This window comes from Parus major, chromosome 10 (genome assembly GCF_001522545.3).
Source record: "Parus major isolate Abel chromosome 10, Parus_major1.1, whole genome shotgun sequence".
NCBI classification, from domain to species: Eukaryota; Metazoa; Chordata; class Aves; order Passeriformes; family Paridae; genus Parus; species Parus major.
The window spans coordinates 3,648,007-3,668,919 of NC_031779.1; the positions used below are offsets into that span (position 1 = coordinate 3,648,007).

At 42.9% G+C, this 20,913-nt stretch overlaps 1 protein-coding gene across 19 annotated transcripts; it reads right to left on the bottom strand.

The window, feature by feature from the left end:
* Window positions 1-477: 477 nt before the first annotated feature.
* On the bottom strand, window positions 478-20,223 carry TPM1 (tropomyosin 1). Of its 19 annotated transcripts, none has more exons than XM_033516959.1 (10): window positions 19,905-20,186; window positions 19,133-19,258; window positions 18,829-18,954; window positions 12,744-12,877; window positions 11,443-11,560; window positions 10,926-10,996; window positions 10,020-10,095; window positions 9,410-9,472; window positions 9,076-9,145; window positions 482-1,423 (listed from the first exon to the last, which is right to left on the bottom strand). In XM_033516959.1, exons 1-10 carry the CDS (start codon window positions 20,016-20,018, stop codon window positions 1,341-1,343), a joined length of 981 nt encoding a protein of 326 aa, XP_033372850.1. In that variant the 5' UTR covers window positions 20,019-20,186; the 3' UTR covers window positions 482-1,340. The 19 variants fall into 19 exon arrangements, 14 of the variants coding, with proteins under 14 accessions (XP_015494021.1, XP_015494022.1, XP_015494020.1 ...); XR_001523451.1 differs by lacking the exons at window positions 482-1,423; window positions 19,133-19,258 and adding exons at window positions 6,063-6,346; window positions 7,588-7,832 and having other exon boundaries at window positions 19,905-20,223; XR_001523453.1 differs by lacking the exons at window positions 482-1,423; window positions 10,020-10,095; window positions 19,133-19,258 and adding exons at window positions 6,063-6,346; window positions 7,588-7,832; window positions 10,599-10,674 and having other exon boundaries at window positions 19,905-20,223.
* Between the last annotated feature and the right edge of the window lie 690 nt (window positions 20,224-20,913).

Below are 20,913 nucleotides of genomic sequence, written 5' to 3' on the forward strand. Positions count from 1 at the left end.
ACCAGCAGTGAAAAGCTGAGTTCTCTTATGAACATGACATGATTTTCCAAGGTTTACCACAGTACTGAAGTAAATTAGCACAGATAATACACACACATAGATGGTGGTGCTTCCAAGGGCATGGCCTCCAGGACTCATTTCCCAAAGAGGTCTATGGGAGCCCTGCAATGGTCTTTCCAAAACATTTTGGTCAATGACAAGTAATTCTGGAAAGCTCTGTCATCTACTAGGGGATACCTGCATCTTGCAGACAGCTGGGCATGCAGGCAAGTGACAGGGACAGGTTCCTGCCTGATCCTGAGCAGATCCACATCTGTCCAAACCAGCACATTTCTATACATTGGCCTAACAACACAGAAAATACTGAGAGCCAGTGTGTTAATATCAACACAATGAGGGACACTGCACACATGCAGAGTTTACACAGGGATACACAGGAAACTGATGTGATGAAAAACAAACCACAGGAGAACAAAATTAAAAAAGTGTCCTAAAATGTGCATTTTATTTCATATAATTATACAATGTTTACATACAGGTATACTTTTAAGACTGCTCAAAGAAAGTGTGAAAAAAGTGAGGCAAATATCAGTTTAAAAATTCCTCCCCTACCCCAAATCCCCCACAAATAAAATACATTTTAACACAATCTCTTCCAAATTAATGTTTTGTCCTGAATTTATTGACTCTTTCATTTCAACATGAAAAATACAATTGAATGAAAACTCAAGGTGAAATGCTGACCTACACTTCTGTATTGAGTTGCAAGAATACAATTTAAAACCTTCAGAAGCCTTCACTTGTCTCCACTGCTTATATATCTTCATTTTACTGAATTAGAAGGCACAGAAAGTCCAAATTCTCACAGATCAGTCAAGTTATGATAAAAATAAATTACTGTGCTGGACAACTCCTGACTTGTCTGATATCAAACAAAAGACTTCAAGTAGAACCTTTTGTTGAAAATAGCACCATTTCCACCTGATCTCTCTTGAACATGAATCATTCTTCTCATGTAAAAACTGTAGTTGGCACTTGAGGTGGGAAACTTTCTGCCACAGCCAGGATTCTTCAAGGACTAAGCAAACCAAATTGCTGAACTCTCTACAAAGTGTAGGTAACATTTCTGTTGGGAAATGGCACATTTAACCCATAATGTAATGTCACTTAACCCGCATATGGCTTGCCCATTTTGGTGTTTCCCTGACCCCTGCTTGATAATTTAGCAGATGTTCTTGTGACTGTGGTGAAACTAAAAAAAAAGACATGTTTATGGGGCTCCACGGCAAGCAGGTGTAAGAATAATAAAACAAATAGTGTGGTTGCCACTAAGAAGGTTTTCACATGTTGTTTAACTCCAGTAAAGTTTGATCCAGCATCTGATGCATACTAAGGTTTTCTTCTTTGGCATGCGCCACTTTCTCTGTTGTGGGATTAGAAAATTAAAACATGAATAGCAGTTCTTTGGAGACACTGATTCTCAGAACATGAAGGCATGCAATCATCACTTCTCTCAGAGGGTTTAGAAAGTTAAGAAATGTGCATGCTCATAAATACCAATGTTTCCAGATAACACAACCAGAGAGAATTCCAAACTAATAAAACAAACAGCAAGTAATGCAAGTTTAGAACTGTTTACAGCTGCATTTGTTAAGAAAATGCACTGCCAACACAGACACAATGTTCTGGAAGCTCTTTTCTTATAGGTATGTGAGATAATAAGTGCCTTTTTTAGTTTTTGGTTTTTTTCCCTATAAAGTAGGCAATAAAAAAAATAAGTTCTTTGCAGATACACAATTAAAAGTTTCATAGAATTCAAAAATACAAAGAACAAACAAATTACAACTACAATAGTTTTCAGTGAAGTGACCTTTAAGAAACTTATTTATTTTAGAAAATAAATAAACTCAAAGTTAGTAGCCTTATGTTGCATGCACATTTTAATAGGACAATCACTTAACACACATAGTTGATACAATAAATGAGCATAATGTTCTGGTGGTGCATCCTACTGGGATCCAGTAATATTAACTTCATACTATGCAAGCATACCTTTAAACTGATTGGGTATTGCCAGATGGAGCTCACATTCTTTTTTTTTTTTAAATGTCAAGTACAAGCCAAATTCATAGTAAGGCAAAATTATCACATCAAAGTCTCCGGACAAAACAGCTGTAAGTATCCTTTAAGCTGGTTTTGAAATACAGAAATATGAATTCTAGTGAATATTTTTCTCTCACTGTGGTAAAAATCTTAGGGCCAATTCATGCTGCTGGATAAAATGGGTGCCTTTCTGCAATGCAGGTTGTTAATTTTTGGATATTGTTAGTGAAATGCTGTAGCTCTGCTCTTAAGTGGAAAAAGCTACTTCACAGCAGAAGAGCTTAGCGCTCCTACAAAATAGGTGTGTAGACACTTAATGAAAAGCCTCATCCAGAAGAAGCATTTCCATATTTTCCCAAGAGAAACTGAGAATTTCTTTCATTAATTTACCACAGAATCAACAGCTAAAAAAAAATAAATTAATTTCTAAGCTTCTTGCTGATTTTTACATTTACTGATTCATTCTTTATGGAAATTTGGAAGAAGTTGTTTCAAACAACTTAAAAATATAGTCACACTAAAGTTTAATCCTCATTCAATGCCAGCTTTAGTTCATTAGTTAGGCGGCTGTTTTGCTCAAGTTGCTGGTAGAGTTGGTCTGTACAGGCAGCAAGCAGGTTAGAAGGGAAAAAAGAGGCAGAATGAAGACAGATTAGACAGAGAAAACAGTTAAATAAGAGTTAATAAAGAAACTGGTCACATGACAGACAGTTCAGTAACATAGAGAGAAACATTTTACCTCTGTTTCTAGAACTCTAGTAATTAAATAGCTACTCCAAGGAACAGCTAGTGTACCACATGAAGAACTGGCTAAGAATTCTGTTGTGGGGAACAGCTGTGAGACACAAACTGGAACAGAAATGGAAGAACTGCAGCTATGTTCCTAGAAGTACTGTCTTGCTTTAGTCTTCTGGACAACTGTGAAAGAGTTTGTTTACTGTTTTTGTTTACTGAGTGCCATTTTTCTTTGCAAACTATTTAAAGTGTGGTGGAATCTCATCTGCCAGTAGAGATAATGCAATTGCACCACAGCCAGCATAAGAAACAGCAGGAGAGATACTCTAAGGCAACTACCACCAGGTCTGACTCAGCCCATACTTCTTTCCTAGGAAATCTGATGGGCTAAAATGTTATTTTTGACAGGAAAATATACTTGTGCTACTGGAATCAACACACTTTGATACCTTTAGATTGCCAAGTTTTACTTTGTAAGAAAACAGACTCACATTTGGTGAAAATGAAAAGGAAGGATGAACACCTTGCTCAAAAACAGAGGGGACAATTCATGCTGAAATAGAACAGCCACAGCCATGTTGTGACAGCACATTTAGTGAGAGTTGCTCTGCAGAGTGAAAAAAATGTTCCACAATGGCTTTTGACTATCTTGTGTTCTCAAACTGTCCATGTTCTTCCCAATAGCCTAACTGCACTCCTGACCTCTTGATCCCAGATTATTCCCCTACAGGAAATGACTGTTTCTAATTATTTTCCACAAGCTGCCTAACAGCTTCCACAGGAATCCTCTTCCCCTGCAGGCACTGGACAAGGCAAAGCTGCACAGAGCGCTGGTCTGCAGGACATGCTTGTATGGTGAGCAACTCCTCCCAGCTTCCTCTCTAGCCCAAACTCCCACAGCTAGCTCAGGAAAGCCAGGGCACATTTCACAGCTCTCATCCTGCACCAGTAACAAATGGATCTTGTCCCTCTCATCATGATAATGATATGTGGAAAAAAGCCCCAAACCTTAGAGTAACTAAAATTTCCCTTTGTCTGGCAAGGTGTATATAGTTGTTATTCAAAAATAAGTCATGTGAGCTTACGCTTACCATCATCACAGAAATCTGCTCTCTGACTGAGGCAGAGACTTGCAGTATTTCTCAGCTTCCAAAACAACTAAATCCCCCAGCAGAGCAGGGAAGGCACTTCCCTGTGCAGTGAGCCCTTGATTCCCCATGGGCCATGTGTCTATCTGCTCCAGCCAGAGCCAGGCTCTGCAGGAGCCCCAGCAGCTGAGCAGGGAGCTCTGGCTCTGTGCAGAGCCAGCACAGCTCAGCCTCTGCTCAGCAGAACCCTGCACTCCTGTGAAGAAGCCTCAGGCACAAAACCAGCCACACAAGGCAGCTACAATCCCACACTGGAGCAGGGAGCCACAACAACTCCCTGGAACGAAGATCAGTGCAGCAGGACCACCCAGGAATTCTGCCTGGAGATCTACATTGCACTGCCCGTTTCCAGCACTCTGTTCAGCAACCTGCCATCCTTCAGTGTGCAGCTGATCATGTATGACTGATACAAAAGGCAAAATTTTAATACTGATCTTTAAAATCACTATGTCAAAAACTGACAGATTCCTACAATGGAATTTGCTTTTTTTGTTTACTTCTCTTAAGGAACACCAGTATTGCAAGGAATTGAGTGGACAAAAAACTCCTCTAAAACAATGAAACAAAACACAATAGATTAAGAAGCTGGAGTTGCTGTAGCATATTTTACTCTGGCTCAGATGACAAATTACAGTTGAACACATTCCCCCTAATGCTTGCATTTGTGAAGTTATTAGCCTCAGTCATTTACAAATGCTTATCCCATTATATTTGGTTAACTTTTATATATCCCATTCTATTTGGTTACCCTTCACACACAGCTGCTTACTGTGTGTCAGCTGAGGAGCAGTAAGTTACTGGACTTTATTACTTGAACTATCTGTGATTGCTGATACATATCCTGTATTTGGGCTTCTCCCCCAGCCATTAGGATGTGCCATAGGCAGAAAAGTGGGATATGCCAAAGTTATCCACAGATGGCAGGCCAGGAAGGGAATGCATCCATTCACAAGGCTTATTTGGAAAACAAGTTCTGAGGAGGGGAGAAAATCTAGTTTAGACTGCACTGTTGAATAATCTTGAGGCTGAACTAGAAAAGACATTCCCATTATTCTGCAAGTTAAAAATTACAATTCAGCTATGGTATAAGCAATTTATTTAGCTTTGGTGACCTCAGAACTTTGGCAATATACAGTTACAGCATCACCAGAAATCTGTCCAGTTTTTACTTTCATTATTGTTCACTTTCATGTGAACTGGAAAATAACTTCTTTCACTGTGATGTAAATAAAGTTCAAATAAGGCAATAAACTCCCTAGTTGCAAATAACAATACAAAAAAAGCACAAGATGTCAGTATTAAATGCTCCATCCTTAATTAGACAGTGACAAATCAGCTGAAATCTGAAATCCATGATGTTCCACTTTGAAGCAGAGTAATTTCATTAATAGTATAATCATGAGAACTTTCCTACTCCAGCTTTGAAACATTTCTCATGAGTCTACAGTTCAAACTCTCAAGTCTGAGCTAAACACAAATGGAAAGCTACCAAATTGTCCTGAATGAACTTCCAATCCTACCATGCCACTCAAGAAAAATATATTGTAAAAATCCCAAAATGTTAGCAAGCATCATCTCTGCTGAATAACCGAGGTGTGGAAGAGGGAAAACTTTTTCACAAGACATTTCAAGGATTATTTTTGGGTGAAAAAAAGAATTTAAAGTTTTTTGCTGCTGCCTCTTTAAATCTGTCTCAAATATATAAGTTAACGAACAAACACATTTAAATAAAGGTAAGAAGTTTTCAGCATAAAGCTAGGAAAAGATTTCAGGCTTTAAAGTGAAAAATCTGGTTACATCAAGGATGTAACTGCTCTCTCAGCCATGCTCCCACGACCAAGTGACCCCAAGGAAGTACTGTCCTGGCAAATTTTGTCCTAACAATAACAACTGGAAAAATTCCTATTACATTTATTTGTCATTTTATCTGCAGCAGAGTTTAAGAAAAAACTAAGATAATAATTGGTCAGTTTTCACACCATCCCACACACTGCACTCACTGGCTTGGCATTGTCAACATTCAGGCAAAAGTGTTTTCAGCTAAAAAATGAAAACACCAAAAAATGAAATCCCTAATGACATAAAAGCACAGATTTTATTAATAACTTAAATAGTTATTTAAATAAATAAAAGGCAAAGGAATAGCAAAAGGGATACAGCTGGGATATTTATTTTACATTGAGAAATGTAGTTTCTGTACAGCAGAGCACAAACAGAGCATGTTCTGAGACAGATGATAGAGGAAGAGTCAACTAAGCTAGAAGACAGGACAATGAACCCATGAAACATCCAAAGCTTGGAAAGATGTTTTATCCAACCCAATGAAGATGTCTTTGGAGAACTGAAGCAAAGAAAATTATCTGCATGAAAAGAAAAAGAGATAAGGTAGAAAATGAAAAAGAGGTACAGTAAAGGCTTCCAAAGAAGCAGCAATGGCACAGCAGAGCCCAGCATGCTGAGATGACAGTGCTAGAGAAACAGCACACCATGCTGGGACTGGAATGATACAGTCATTTCCTCATGTACCAGAAGAGTACAATTTTAAGTCTGTTTTCCACTTAGAAATATCCAAAATTGAAGAAATATTGCAATCTCTGTATACAGAGGAGGAAGAAAGAAATCAATTTGCTTGATAAGCCACTGAACAAAACCGTATGTTGGGAAGGAATTTAAAAACAAAAAATCAAAGCATACAAAGCAGGCAACATTTAGTAGAGACTAAACTATTGGTAAAGAGATGGAGGAAAGTAATGAACAGACATGGGGACAAAAAAACATTTAAAATATGGGTGGACACAAAATATATTTCAAGCTCTAAGCAAACCTTATGTCTTGTTGAAAGCAGGTCTAGGCTTCCAAAAGGGAATGCTGGGACTAAACACTGCACCTGAGAGCCACCACAGCTCTTCCCCCTTCCCATGTCTGCTGCAGTGCTCATGCATGGGAAGGTGGAGCAGCACAGCTGACCTCTGTTCAGAGTGTGTGGAACAAGAGTCAGTTTGTGTCAAACACTGCACTGACAAGTCACACAGCTGGCTGATTCTCTCCTTTCCTGCCACTCTTTATTCTTCTCCTTATGACTCGAGTTGGTATGACCATATTTTTGGTGTATGCAAATAAAATTACTATTGCTATCCAGAAAATACGCAGAAGCAACCTACAATTCAATTGCTGCCTTTACAGGTTTAAATGACAAGGTATTTTAAATCCATTTCCACACATGTAATTTAGTGACAACAGCTGAAATTTTCAGAGCTGTTATAGAAATTTAGATAAACACTTTCTACTGCCATTAATAGAGAATACAACTAAATCTAAATTTCTCTGACATTTTTGCAGGAACTTTGCCACAGCAAAAACTGTGACAGCAGGCAAAGAAATACATTTTGAATACAACATGTACCACAGCAATTTTCTTTTGTAAAATGAATATGATAAGCCTGGTAGATAATGTTTGAACAGAGGTGAACTGAAAGGATAAACACAGAGCTACAAATAAAGGGCAACCACAAGACACAAGGATTGCAGACACAGAATCGAAGAGTAACCACAAGCTTACAAAATCACCATGAGTATTTACCAGGCTCAGCACAACACTCACCCACACTTTGCCAGGGTAAAGCAATTGTTCATGGTATTTTGTACACCTATTCTGTCTAAAGGAAAGCATCTCCCACCACACAGGGAGCATCATTTCACAAGGCCGGTAGTGCACTATCAGTGAGGGCAGGGAAGCAGGAGCAGGCACAAGCTGGGAAGACATTTACATGGAAGTCATATCATTGAGAGCGTGGTCCAGCTCCTCACTGATGGCTTTGTACTTCAGTTTCTGAGCATAGAGCTCATCTAATGTTCCCCCAGGGAAGGCAGAGGTGTGCAAGGAAATGAAGCAGGATCATGGGATGGAAGGTGAAGGTGGTGACATCCAGAAGCCGTAGGAAATGGGAAGAGTGCACAGAAAGAAGTGTTGCGACAGACAAAATGAAACAAAATTAGAGAAGAATAAAAGAAAGAAAACAGTGAACAGTTCTATGCAAGTTCATTAACTGCACTGCCAATGGGGCAGCCTGTGATAAACAGAAAACCGAGAAAGAAAGAGTACAAAAGAAGCAAAAATCCATGTTTCACTGCCGTGGATTTTTTTTTAATACTTTTTTGTTTTAATTAGGAGGGCACAAAGGAGCTAGGGAGAAAAGATCAAAACCATTTTCTACCACCTTTTTTTCTTAAAAAACACTCTTTTGTGTGATGTCAAACTCAACTTCTTACAGCAATTTTTGTTCCTTTTAAACACTTACATTTCTTCTCTGCTTCCTTCCTGAGTCAGGGATCATAAAATTTCAGCAGCTACTTAGGCATTTCATGGCCTTGATGCAGAATCCAGCCTGTCATGCCACGCAATTTAGCTTCTTCAAATCCTACACTTAGTGTAATGCATCTAAATAGTGAACTCCATGTAACTTCAAATTAAAAAGTCCTACTGAATTATTTTCTCCAGAGGCAGAAAGCACATTCCACTACTCTGCTGAAGTTCTGATAGATTCATCAGAACCTTACAAACAAACCCTCTGAAGTTAAATAAGCTGTCCTTCTGATTATGTATACAATCTATTAGCTTTACCAAAACTCAACAACTGGTCTATGTCACAAAATGCCTGCCCCAGCCCACACTTTTCACAGTAATAAATTAGGTTAGCTTTCTACATTCCTAACTACTGCAAATATAATGCAACTCTTCATCAGCTTTTTACTGAGATGATAATAACACTTGTCATCTGATCATTTACCCTGTAACATTTATATACGCCTAAACTTCTAAAGAGAAGAATATAAAGCAAAAAATGAAAGGAGTCTTGAGAACATAGGAGAAAAAGTAACAGGCAAGAGCAAAACACTATTCATCTGAAGCATTTAAGTTACCAATACCTTTCATTTGGAAAATATTTTGTCTGCTCTTTAGGCAGACCCATTTATATAAGTTGGACAAGTCAGCCCAGTAGAATTGGGTATTAAAAAAACCCAACAAAAAGCCCCACACAAGAGAAGAGATTTGTATTTCACAGTAAGTAGTAAAATAACCCCTCCATACCTTCTAGGTCGTCAATGCTCTTCTCCAGCTTGGTTACTGACCTCTCAGCAAACTCAGCACGGGTCTCAGCCTGAAGTCAGGACAAACACAGACTACTTTAGGAAACACACACACAGTACTTAGGAGTAGGGGAGAAGTAATTCAAATGAGGAAAAAAGTACAGTGAGAGGAGGCAAATAATAAGGCTAATATAAACTAATTTCTAGGGTAGATATTTAACATTAAACTGTTCCCAAAATGGTATGTTCACTCTTAAGGCATCAAAGTAGTGTTTATACTAAAAGAATCCAAGGTGCATTGGAAGATGCATTGCAAAGAATGACTCTAATTTTACCTCCTTCAGTTTGTCAGTCAGAACTTTAATCTCCTCTTCATACTTGTCCTCTTTCTGTGAGTACTGTAATTAGAAAGAAGATCACTGGTATTAGATGGGTATTCTAAATATACAAAAAAACCCCCACATTTGAAACTCTACTAATAGATTATCTGTACACAAGAAATTGTTATAGGTAAAACAGAATTAATTCCACTTGGAAGGCTGTGGTAATACAGTTTATCACAAGAGTCAAACTTCCCTTGACTTATGTTCCAGTGCAATATGGTGGGAACTTTGAGAAGAAATTAGTACTGCAGTTTTAAAAAGGAATGTCTTTTGGAGAAATTTAATGTTAGTACACAATGCCATTCTGAGGGACATTCTACAATTAACACTTAATCCTGTCAGAGTTCTCAAGAGAACACATGGCCAAATAATACTGACCTATTTGGAACTACAAGATATGCTATGTTCCAATAGGAGCCAAATATGAATTGAGTAGTCAATCCAAATGCCTCTATTGACAACAGCCCTGAAGAAATGCTGCAAAGTGATTGTCAAGCAAAGAAAGCCCCATTGGCCAGATGACAGTGTAAAGGACACATTCTCACATAAGTCTCTAGCCTACCTTCTCAGCCTGAGCCTCCAGCGACTTCAGGTTGTTGGTCACAGTTTTCAACTCCTCTTCAAGCTCAGCACATTTGCTGTTATTTTGGAGGGAAGGCAGGAAAGGGGAGGATGGAAGATTCAATCAAGCAAAAGAAACAGGAGAAAATAGGGGGAAAAGATAGAGAAAAATGAAAACAATTACAGGGCAAAAGAATGGCCTCAAAAGCAGCTGATCCATCACATATTAAAAGCAACTCTTTGTGATGCCAAATACCAGTTCAAGTGCACACGAAGACAATGACAAAGAAGAAATTTATCTACAGCTCTTGGCTTACACACAAACATTTACAGAGCTTTTACACATGAGACAGTTCAGCTTCTTTTGGCTGCACAGAAGATCAGTTTTAAAGAAAAAAATCAATAAATAAATAAAATAAAAAAAAAAAAAGAGACCAAAGAAAACCACCAAAGCAAGATGCAGAGAGAGTAAAGAGCATAGCAAGGACATATTTGTTACTACTGAGTGAGCTAACCGACTATGGAAGCTGAAAGACTTGGGTTGCAGTTAAACCTAAAAACTGTTTATTAGTATCAGTACCTTATCCTCTGCAGCCATTAATGCTTTCAAGGTTTGATCCATTATTCTTAACTGTTCTTCCAGCTGTCGGACTTGGCTGTTAGTGAACACATGAAATGCACAAAAGCCATTCACAAAATCAGTGTGCAGGTACAGCATGCAGTGACAAAACACACGCGCACATACACAGGAACACATTTATTCTGCCACTGACCACTTATTTCAACGATTACAGTAAATGAGCAAAACATAGCTTTGAGCTGAACACACAGTGTGCTGCCAATGTTTCATGCAGTTATAGTTCTAGTCTAGCACCTCACATACATCTCAGGGCAGTTCCACACTTACCTTTCTGATAGCTCAGCACGCTCCTCAGCGCGCTCCAGGTCACTCTCAATGATCACCAGCTTACGAGCCACCTGCAAGGACAGGCAGGAGACAATCAGGGCTATTATGTTGCTGCACTGCACCTTACCTGCTTCTAGAACCTACAAAGCAGAGAGCCAGGCCTCTTCCCTTTCTAGTCAACATGTAAGTTTTGATTATGTAATATCTTCATTATTAATTTGAGACTTAGTTATCTGGCATTTTTCAAGACCTCCCTTCCCTTCACCAAAAGGCACCTGAAAAATTTATCTCTCCCTAAGAGCTTAGGGAGTATTCTCAAACATTTTATTGAAGCATCTAAGCACAGATCTCCTGTCACCTTGTCCCTTGAGCTATCTGAGGGCCTTATTTTCCTTCCACAGCTGTGAAGAGTGGTGTTTGTGATCTTTTGAACTTTAAAAGGCAAAAGAGAAAACCAAAAATTACAGGCACAACCTAATGGGCTTTAGAAAGAGATGACCTGCACTCAAGAACTGACCTCTTCATACTTGCGGTCAGCCTCCTCAGCAATGTGCTTAGCCTCTTTAAGCTGGATCTCCTGGATTTCCATCTTCTCTTCATCCTTCTGGGCTCTATTTTCAATGACCTTCATTCCTCTGAAAAACACGAAAAACAGGAAATGCAAGGTTCAGGGCTTGCCAGGTTATGTCTAGCTCTACTTCTTGTGCTATGCAACTTTCAGACAGTTGTATTCAGGTGAATGAAGCACATCACACAGTTCAGTCTTCACACCACAGATTTAGTCCCATGCACTTACATTTCAGAAGTTCAAGGAACAAAACACGTCTTAGGAAGGAAGAAAAAGCATGATCTGTTTAGCTCTTACTATAGTTCAGCTGTAGAATTCTTTTTCATTTTAAATTGCAGGAAAAACTCATCTTATAGAAAGGTAAGCAAAGGGTGTTGCTTCTAAAGACTTAGTAAGACTGAAAACATGTGTGCTTTTACACTCATCAACACCATGTTACAACCCTTGCATGGCTGACACAAATCATGTCTGTGGGCCAGACTCCCCTGGGTTTTGCCATGTCAGAGCCCTAGAAGCTCTCTTTGCTGTCTAAAAGCAAAATTTGAATCCTTCATAACAAGAAACACCGTGTGTTGCACATGTCTGATCCAAAATGACCTTGAACACTTCAAAACACACTGGGAGTCTCTGGCACATTTCTTTTCAACACACTGCATCCTTAGTAACATAGAAATACACATGCAGAATGTGTGGGTTTCTTTCACAATAAAAGGTTCTATCACAGGTATAAGATATTCCAAAGTCACAGATCTTGAGTTCCTAACTTACATTACAAACTTCAGAAAATCTAAAGGAATTATCAGTCTCTTTCCTCTGCTCACCACCTTCAGGTACCAATCCTGCCAACAGGAGTACCAAAGTCTCTTCCAGCACTTTGCTATTCTCCAGGTGAGATTTTCTACCCACAACAAAAGTAAGAATCACCCAACAGCACAAGATTATCACAAGGAGCTGTCATCCAATAAGAGAAGTCTACGCTGGACCAAGCAGTTTTCCCAGGATGTGGCCTGATACATCAGAAGACCTACCACACTTAAATCTCATCTTCACAACTGAAAAAGAAACCAAGCCCAGGTATTTTGGACATCTGTACAGACAAGCTGTAACTGAAGTCCATGTATGCAAAGGAAGAACAGATCACACGTGTTCAGAGACCTAGGAGTGGTTTCATTTATTTCCCTAACCCACACCCTGGCAATTATGATCTTTGTAATAAGGGTAACAATCCATTCAGATGTGGTTCCACCCACCTTTCACTCTCATCTGCAGCCTTCTCAGCCTCCTCCAGCTTTTGCAGGGCAGTAGCCAAGCGCTCCTGAGCCCGATCCAACTCTTCCTCAACCAGCTGGATGCGTCTGTTCAGAGAAGCTACTTCACTCTCAGCCTAAGCACAGAAAGAACAGGAATCAATTCAAAGTAAGGCATACATCTTCCCTTGTAAAAGGTTACCCCATTACCTGCCAGTGCCATTTAACAGCACTTCTGTAATTTCTGACTTCATCCACTAAAAAGTCCATTACACAGAGATATACATGATTGAATTGTGAGGCCATTGCTTAACAGAGGAAAAAAGTGATTAATGCTTGCTTTCAATGAAGCACATCAAAGACTACAATTTGTACTAGAAAGAACTGCATGGGAAGAACTGCATGAGAAGAACTGCATCATTACCCAAATATTTTCTGTTATTGTATTTGCAGGCATTAATTACAGACCTTCCCTTTTTCTAATCAGATCAACACAATAATTACTCAATTCTTCTGTTACCCCATTTCCTTTATTTATGACCTTTCACCATATTTTGTAAGTATTGTCCTGACATTTCTTTGAGTTCCATAAGAAGGGTTCAGTGTAAAACCCACCTGAATCAGCATTTGCAATGAGACACCTGACACAGAAGGAGTATGAGAACATTTAAGAAGTGCCCAAATACCCAGAAGTTTTGTTTACAGGCAAGCTGTGCAAAAGTTGACAAAAAAGGCACCAGCAAGAGCCCTGGTGCAGGCAGCAATCCCTTAAAACATTTTTTTTTCCTCCCATAGTTCCATCCTCAATCTTTCCCTAAATTTGCCTTTCTTGAATTACCTGTTCACTTAATCTTCTGTACAACACCTGCAATTCATCTGCTTCTTATCATTACAAGCTATTATATATTACAGCCTTAAACCTACACTTGCTTAAGTTGCAAAGTAAGTTCTAAAACAGCCTTCTTGTGGTAACCTCATCATTAAATTTTCTTACAAAACTATATTAAGCACCAAGTATATATGCTATATGTGAGGAAGTACACACCCAAATTTCCTGTGATGTCTACTTGAAAGGAGAACCAATCCTCTGGCAAAAACAGTACCAAAAGCATCAATTTGGTACATTTTCTTCTCTAACCAGAGGTAGCTGGACACAGTTGTCCACAGCAAAGATTATTTTTACACAATAAGAACATAACACAAGAAAGAATTACTTACAGGCCAGACAAGTAAAACAGCCTTTAACATGAAAGTAATGATGTCCAGCTAGAATTACTGAAAGTAACACATAAACAGGGAAGCAATTATATCTTTGAACATTAATATGCATTGGCAGTAACACATTAGAACCAGAAGGAGAAGAGACTTCATCCTTAGAGATCCACATTAATCAAAATAGAAAATATTTAGCTAAGTAATCATGCAGTATTATTCCAAACCTGTGGTTTTGGACTTCTGGCTTTAAAACAGTAAAAATTTGAACTTTCAGATTTAAGAAAGAAAATGACCTTTCATAAAGAATACCCTAGGGAAATTTGTAGTGTTACAAGTTAATTATTATCATGTCAAGACTCCTTGCCATGATAAGAGCATAAAATGTGCTTCAAAAAACACAGGGTGACTAAAGTTCAAGTTTTCACTTCCTGCTCCAGTAGCTCACTAAGGATTTACCAACCAGCCTTATATGGCCCCAGTTATTCTTCTGCAGAGCAGGACTTCTCTCCTTATACGGCAAGGAAGGAAAAAACCCCAGTGCATTTGGGGCACTCCCACTGCTACCCTGCAAACATAACTTGCATTTCTGCCCTAGCACTTACACACCACATATTTTCACAATGAGTGATGACATGGATAAGTCACCACTGGGTGGTAATTATCACTGTTATAAGGGAGATTCTGTTTTCCAGAAGGAGGAAGAAAAATGCATTTTGAAAAAGTGATTACCAAGAGGTGTGTATTCAAAACAGAAGATTCTTCTTTAAGGGAATGGCTGCTAATCACAGCCTTGAAACTTACAACAATCTGGTTTAACAATCAAAAGCTGGAAGCTGTGCTATGTTTTGGCCACAGCTGTAGCTTTTTTTGTTGTTTGCGGTATCTGTACCTTGCACAGGAAGAAAAAAAACCCCTCCCATAACAACCTAGCTAGTCACATGCAGGGAAGGGGCAGAGTCACACCTCAGCTCGATTGCTGCAGTGCTCTCCCTCCTCAAGCTTGCAGAAATACAGCTGCAATAATAAAACCCCTCATCTGTAGCCAGCAATGCAGAAAAAGCACATATCGACGTGTGCCTGGGAATTCAGTTTTCAGCCTTTACTCATCCCAGCACTGACTCTTCCACACAAAAACTTAAATACCATGTAAATGTGCTCTGCAGAATTCCACACCATCCACATAAACCAACTCCAGGGAAGATACAAACGTTAACCTTTAGGGTCCTAAACCTTACTGCAACGTAGCTGAACTCTTAAGGGAAGACTTCACCAGAAGGCTGTAATCACTCCTCCAGCACTTTTCCCTCTGCCACAGAAGTTAACAGCAAAACTTCCCTTTTCAATAGAAATTCCTTAACATGCTCAGAATAACACATGTTACTGGAAGAAGGAATATTATGTGCCCTTTACTCCACAAAGGTTAGAAAACAAGTACAAGTTTTTTAAAAACAGTAACCCTTATGAAATGACTTATGGTTCTTCACTGAAAAAAACGGATACGCCAAGTGATCTGCAAGAATGCAATAGTTACACAAGCACAAGTAGCCATATTTTGCCCCATAAGGAAGATCACCTGCAAGTAACCATGAGGTTCTTTCTTTGAACTTATTGCCCAGAATGTGCAGAAAGGCCCATATTATAAGGAAATCAAATAATCACCTTTTTTTTTTTTCTATTGTAATAAATTACTCCAGAAGCTTTGTTTTTATGCAACCACTGAAGACACTGAAACTGCCTCAGAGAACACTGTACATTTTACAGCAGGAAACATAAAGCTACAGCTGCTGGAACTCTCAAAGGTCAGCGATAAGACAAAGAACAGCCCTATCAGGTTTTTTTAATTGTGATTGCCACCCATAATTACATCTCTCTGCTACGTAAGCCTATGCTGCTCACACCTGATCTTGCCTCTGCCTAAAACCAAGCCTACTGTTCCTTTCCGCTGTTGGCGAGCAGTTTTGATGAATCCACACTACAGATGTACAGATGTACACTACAGATGTACAGGGGCTGTACATTGTCGGAGTGCTGTCAGGTACTATGGGCCACCTCAGGTTTACTCTTACACCCTTCCCAACAGCCGCCATGCTGACTTCCCACAGATGAACTCGTCCAGATGGGATAAGAGAACTAAGACTTGTAAGGGGAAAAAACCCCATAAAACCTTGCTCATAGCCTAATACAAAGCAAGTAATCTCAAACATATCGCCTAAATCCAATCTCATTCCAGCTCGGGGTTTTGCTGTTGACCAGCACACCCAGTGCCGGCTCCCCGCGCAGCGCACCTGGGCCCGGCCCACGCAGCTCTCGGGTTACGGAGCCGGGAGCGCGGGGCTGCGGCCCGGCCCGCCCGCCAGGTAACAACCATCCTGTGGGACACGGCGGCGGAGCGAGCGGCCTCGCACTCCGCCGGCCGGCCGGGGAGGAAGGCGGGGCAGCCGCGCCCCGAGACCCGCCGGACCCCCAAGCCCCGGGCCCAAGCCGGGCCGAGGGGCGGCCCTACCTCCTCCCGCAACGCCCGCTCCTGGTCCACCTCCCGCTGCAGCCGTCCCGCCCGCTCCTCCGCGGCGTCCGCCTGCTCCTGCAGGCTGCGAATCTTCCTGCGCACGGCCTCGAGCGAGCTCATCGCCGCCATGCCCGCGCCTCGCCCAGCCCTCGCCACCTCCCACCGCCCGCCGCAGCCCCGGAAGTCCCCCCGCGCCGCAGCGCTGCGGGGCGGGGCTGCGGGCACCGGGCTGCCGGCACCGGGCTGGCAGTGGGGCGGGGACGGAGGCCGCTCCAAGCGTCCTGGGGATGGGCCGCTCCTGACCGGGGCCGGGCCGCTCCTGGCCGGGGCTGGGCCGGTCCCGCCGGCAGCGCGGCCGTGCCCGCTGGATGTGCCGGGGCAGCAGCGCCGCCTGGCGGCACAGCGTGCGTGGTGCCGCGGACCGGACCGGACCGGACCCGGGGTCCAGAACCACCTCTCCCCCCAAACCGCCCCTGTATGAGCGTCATAAAGTGACATCGAGCAACCCGCCAGATGCTGCTGCGCCCAGCCTGGCGCCTGAGACACGGGGAGGGGACAGGGGGCTGCAGCTGCCCCCTTCTCAGGTGGGGCGGCTCCGGGGATGGGCCTGGCTCCTGGGACATGAGTCATACCGGACAGGTCAGATTTTCTCGTCCCAGTGTAAGGCGAGTCCATCCCAGCGAGCCGGCACTCCCTCCCTGCCTCTGCTCTTTTCCTAAGGCTTGAAACTACCCAAACTAATACGGCAAGTACTGGGTCAACTGCAATGTCCCAAATACACTCTGCATTGCCAAAACAAGAAATATGTCCCTAAACTGTCAGACATATTCTATGCATACAAATAAATAAGGCATTTTCCTCCATAAAAACAAGCCAGACACTCTCCCACCCTCCACTTGAGGGAAGACTGCAAATAAAATTCCCCTCAACTAGCTTCCAAATGCTGTTTTCCAACAGGGGGAGGTGGCATGGAGCTCAGTTAGGAAGATCCTTAGTTTCAGAACGGGAATCTAGTAGCATTTCCTGCCTTCATCCTAGGCAAGCTATTTCCAAATAGTCTGCATGCTTTTCCATATAAGGAATATCTCCCCTGCATCTATATGGAGTTCCTTTGAACAAGCTAAGTAAACGTCCTGCTAGGAAGCTCCCTCTCCTATGGCAGCCATGCACAAAGCAGAAATTTGATCCACATTATACATGGATTCCTCTCCCCTGTTCCTTTGAACACTTCTGTTTGCAAAGTTCTTGAGTTCTCTTTCAAAGCTATATAACTTAATTGCCATACTGAAGCTAATCCTTTTTTTATCTTTTATTCCTTTCAGAAGCGAAATAAGATTAAAACAGGTTGTCTTTCATGAGAAGTTGTTTGTAACATTTCCGTTTCTGCAAGTATCCTTCTTCCCCCTGAAATACTTTGCTTCCTTTATTTGTGGCAACTCCTTTTCACTATGGTGTTGAGGTTGACTTTTAAAGTTAAGCTATAGGAAAAGGAGGGTCATTGCTTTGGAAATACTGTAGTTTCATCTAATCCTGTAATTCAGACATGAGATTTCTCAAGGAAAACCACCTTGTCCAGCAGCAATAGAGACCAGGACCTTAACTGCACAGACTCTTATGGTTCCATGCAATCCATTAAATGCATGTCAGGGACAGACAGGTGGGTGGGATGAGGGCCTGGGAGAGGCACAAGCTCTTGCCTTACTACCATATAAAGTGCTGAGCTATATATATCTCCCAGCTTGCTCCCAGGATCCCTGTCCTCTGAACTGCAAAACGAGCAAGTATCATCTTCCAGACAATTTTCCATCACACAAGATTGAACTTTCCTTTGACAAGTGAAGCAGTTCCACTGATTTACAAAGGAAAAAAACAAAGTGCAGGAGAGGACTTTTTATCCCAAGGACCAGTGAGCCAAACCAGTATCTAGCAGCAGTTCTAACACATGCATGCCTAGGAACAGCTCTCTTGAAAACAGAACTAGCAGCCCTTGCTCTTCTGGATCTCCCTCTCCTGCACCTACTCATTATTAACTCTGCTGTTTCACTATCAAGACAGCTTTGCTCCAGCCTGAGTTGTTCCACCTATCACCTGAATAGATAAATCATAATTTCTTTACTTTCACACCTAGAGTGACAAGTACACATGAAAAGCACATCTCAAGTGAGCAGAAACCAAATCAGACGCCTCTGATAGTGTGCAAACCTCATGCAGGGAGGAAGTGATGTGTTTCCTACCTCCTGTGCAGGAGGTGCCTGGACCCTGCCTTCAGCAAAGCTTTGCAGTACTGCTGAGTAGGAGTCCAGGCTGTCCTGAGCAGAGGCAGTGTGTGGTTTCTCTACTGGGCTTGTGCTGAAAGGGATAACTTACATCTGTGGCCTTTTTGTCAGCCAGTTCCAACTTTTCCTGTGCATCTTTAAGGGACTCGGAGTATTTGTCCAGCTCATCCTCAGTGGCCTTCAGCTTCTTTTGTAGAGCCACCAGTTCGTCCTCCAGCTGGGATATGGGTGGAAAGTGGTGGAGAGGGGAGGGTGGGCAGGAAAAGGTGCAGCAGGCAGCGTGATCGTGCAAAGGGAGAGGTGTGAGTGCAGAAGAGACAGAAAGGACAGACAGACAGAGAGAGAAAGAAGGAGAGACAGTTAGATCATCTTTGCTTGCAGCAAGGGCACAATACCTTGGCAGCATTCTCCTCTGCGGAGAGGAGGCTGTCCTCAGACTTGTGTAGCTCTTCCAGCACTTGGTCCCTGTTATCCTCCGTCACACGCAATTGCTTTTCCAATTGCACAATGTCATCCTCTAACTAGGTGCACAAGAGGAAATATAACAAATATGTTTCTCCCTTGGCTTAGAAAACTGTGAAATTAATTTATAAATCACTCTCCCTTTCTCCTTCCTCCTTCGGGATCTCCCAGAAACGTGCAAACAATGTCCCCCTCCCCGAATCGAATAAAGCCTTAGGTGTAAAGGAGGGGGGGTTGGAGAAATAAAGAAGTGGGGCATGCGTCCGGAGAAGGATGGGAGGGCAGCTGGAATCGGACACATCTGCTGAGCGATGCTGGAGTGGGAGAACACAGCTTTAATTGTCCTTTGCCAAATCGCTGCACGTCTGTCCAGCGCTACCCAGGTGCTCCGGGCAGCCTCTCTAAGCCGACCCCCTGTGACAAAGGCACAGACGCCACGTAGCTGTCCCAGGGCCCTGCTCCCCCGCTGGAATGGTGGGGACGGGGGAAGGACCTCCTGCCGCACCCCTGGGAACCTCCAGCCGGCGGCTGCCAGGCTGAAATTCTGCCTTAGGGAAAGTTCAACCAGTTTTGCAGGGGCGCGGGGGTGGAATTTAACAAGGTACGGTGAGGGGGGAAGAAGAGGGGAGGAGAAAAAAAAAAAGGAGAATAGTCTGGAAAGATTAGCGCCCCGGCGCTGGCTGCTCCCGGGCCCTCGGTGCAGACCTGCTTGCTTCTCTCCTCCGCTGCCTTCTTGTCCGCTTCGGCTTGCTCGGCTCTATCCAAGGCGTTCTCCTTGTCCAGCTTCAGCATCTGCATCTTCTTCTTGATGGCATCCATGGTGGCGGTGGGCTAGGGCGCGTCCTCGCACGAACTACTTCCGAAAGAAAAGTTTGTAAAGTTGCGGAGCAGCCCCAATTCCGGCTCAGGCCCCCGGGGAGCGGAGCGGAGCTGCCGGGGTTGATCCGTGCGGGACCGGGCGCCAGCCGTGTGCAAGCGGCGGGCAGGGAGCGCCTCACAGATATGTACTTTCCCAGGGGGCTGACTGCATTCCTCAAGACATCCAATACTTTTTTGGAAAGGACTTTTTTTTTTTTTTTTTTTTTCCCTCCCTCCTCCTTTCGTCCCTACCCCTTTCCCTCTCTCACTGCCCCCAGGTCTTTTTGGGAAGCACAGCCTTCCCATTCGCTGCCGCCTGCCATTTGACCGTAGATATGACTATATATGGGATGCGATGGGCGAGGTAAGGCGGGGGAGCAATTTGTTCCCATTTCCAAATAGGCAGGACGGGACATTTCGCTGCTGTTCCTGGGAGACAAAAAAAAAAAAAAAAAAAAAAAAGGCAGCAAGTGGGGAGCTGAGGAGACGGGCGAGAAGGCTGCTGACAGCGGGCAGGGTGTCTGGGTGACTGGAGCCGCCCCCAGCCGTGGAAATCAATGTTTTCCACAGCGGGACGGTGGCGGAGCCCATCGCATCGGGCGGCCGGGAACGCGGGGCTGCGGGGCGGGCGGGAAGGGGTTAATCGCATGCACGTACGGAATGAATGCGTTCGGAACCTACCCCCGGCAGCCGGAGGGGAGGGGGGGGAGGAGGAGGAGGAGGAGGGGGCAGCTCTATTTAATAGCCCGCAGTAAATGTGGGCGGCGGGACGCTGCCCCGGCCCCTGCAGCTCCGAGCGCGACCCCCGGGCTCTGCGGAGAGACCCGGGCAGGGCTGGGCTGGGCTGGGCTTCCCC

Bases quoted from the DNA above. Each gene is read 5' to 3' on its own strand.
- TPM1 (XM_033516960.1), bottom strand. From the start codon at position 20,018: ATGGATGCCATCAAGAAGAAGATGCAGATGCTGAAGCTGGACAAGGAG. The intron at 9,473-10,019 runs GTAGGCTAGAGA...TTCTAATTACAG, and splicing joins TGGAGGCTCAGGCTGAGAAG to TACTCACAGAAAGAGGACAA. The intron at 6,347-9,075 runs GTATGGAGGGGT...CTTTTCATGCAG, and splicing joins GAGCATTGACGACCTAGAAG to ATAATTTTCTTTGCTTCAGT.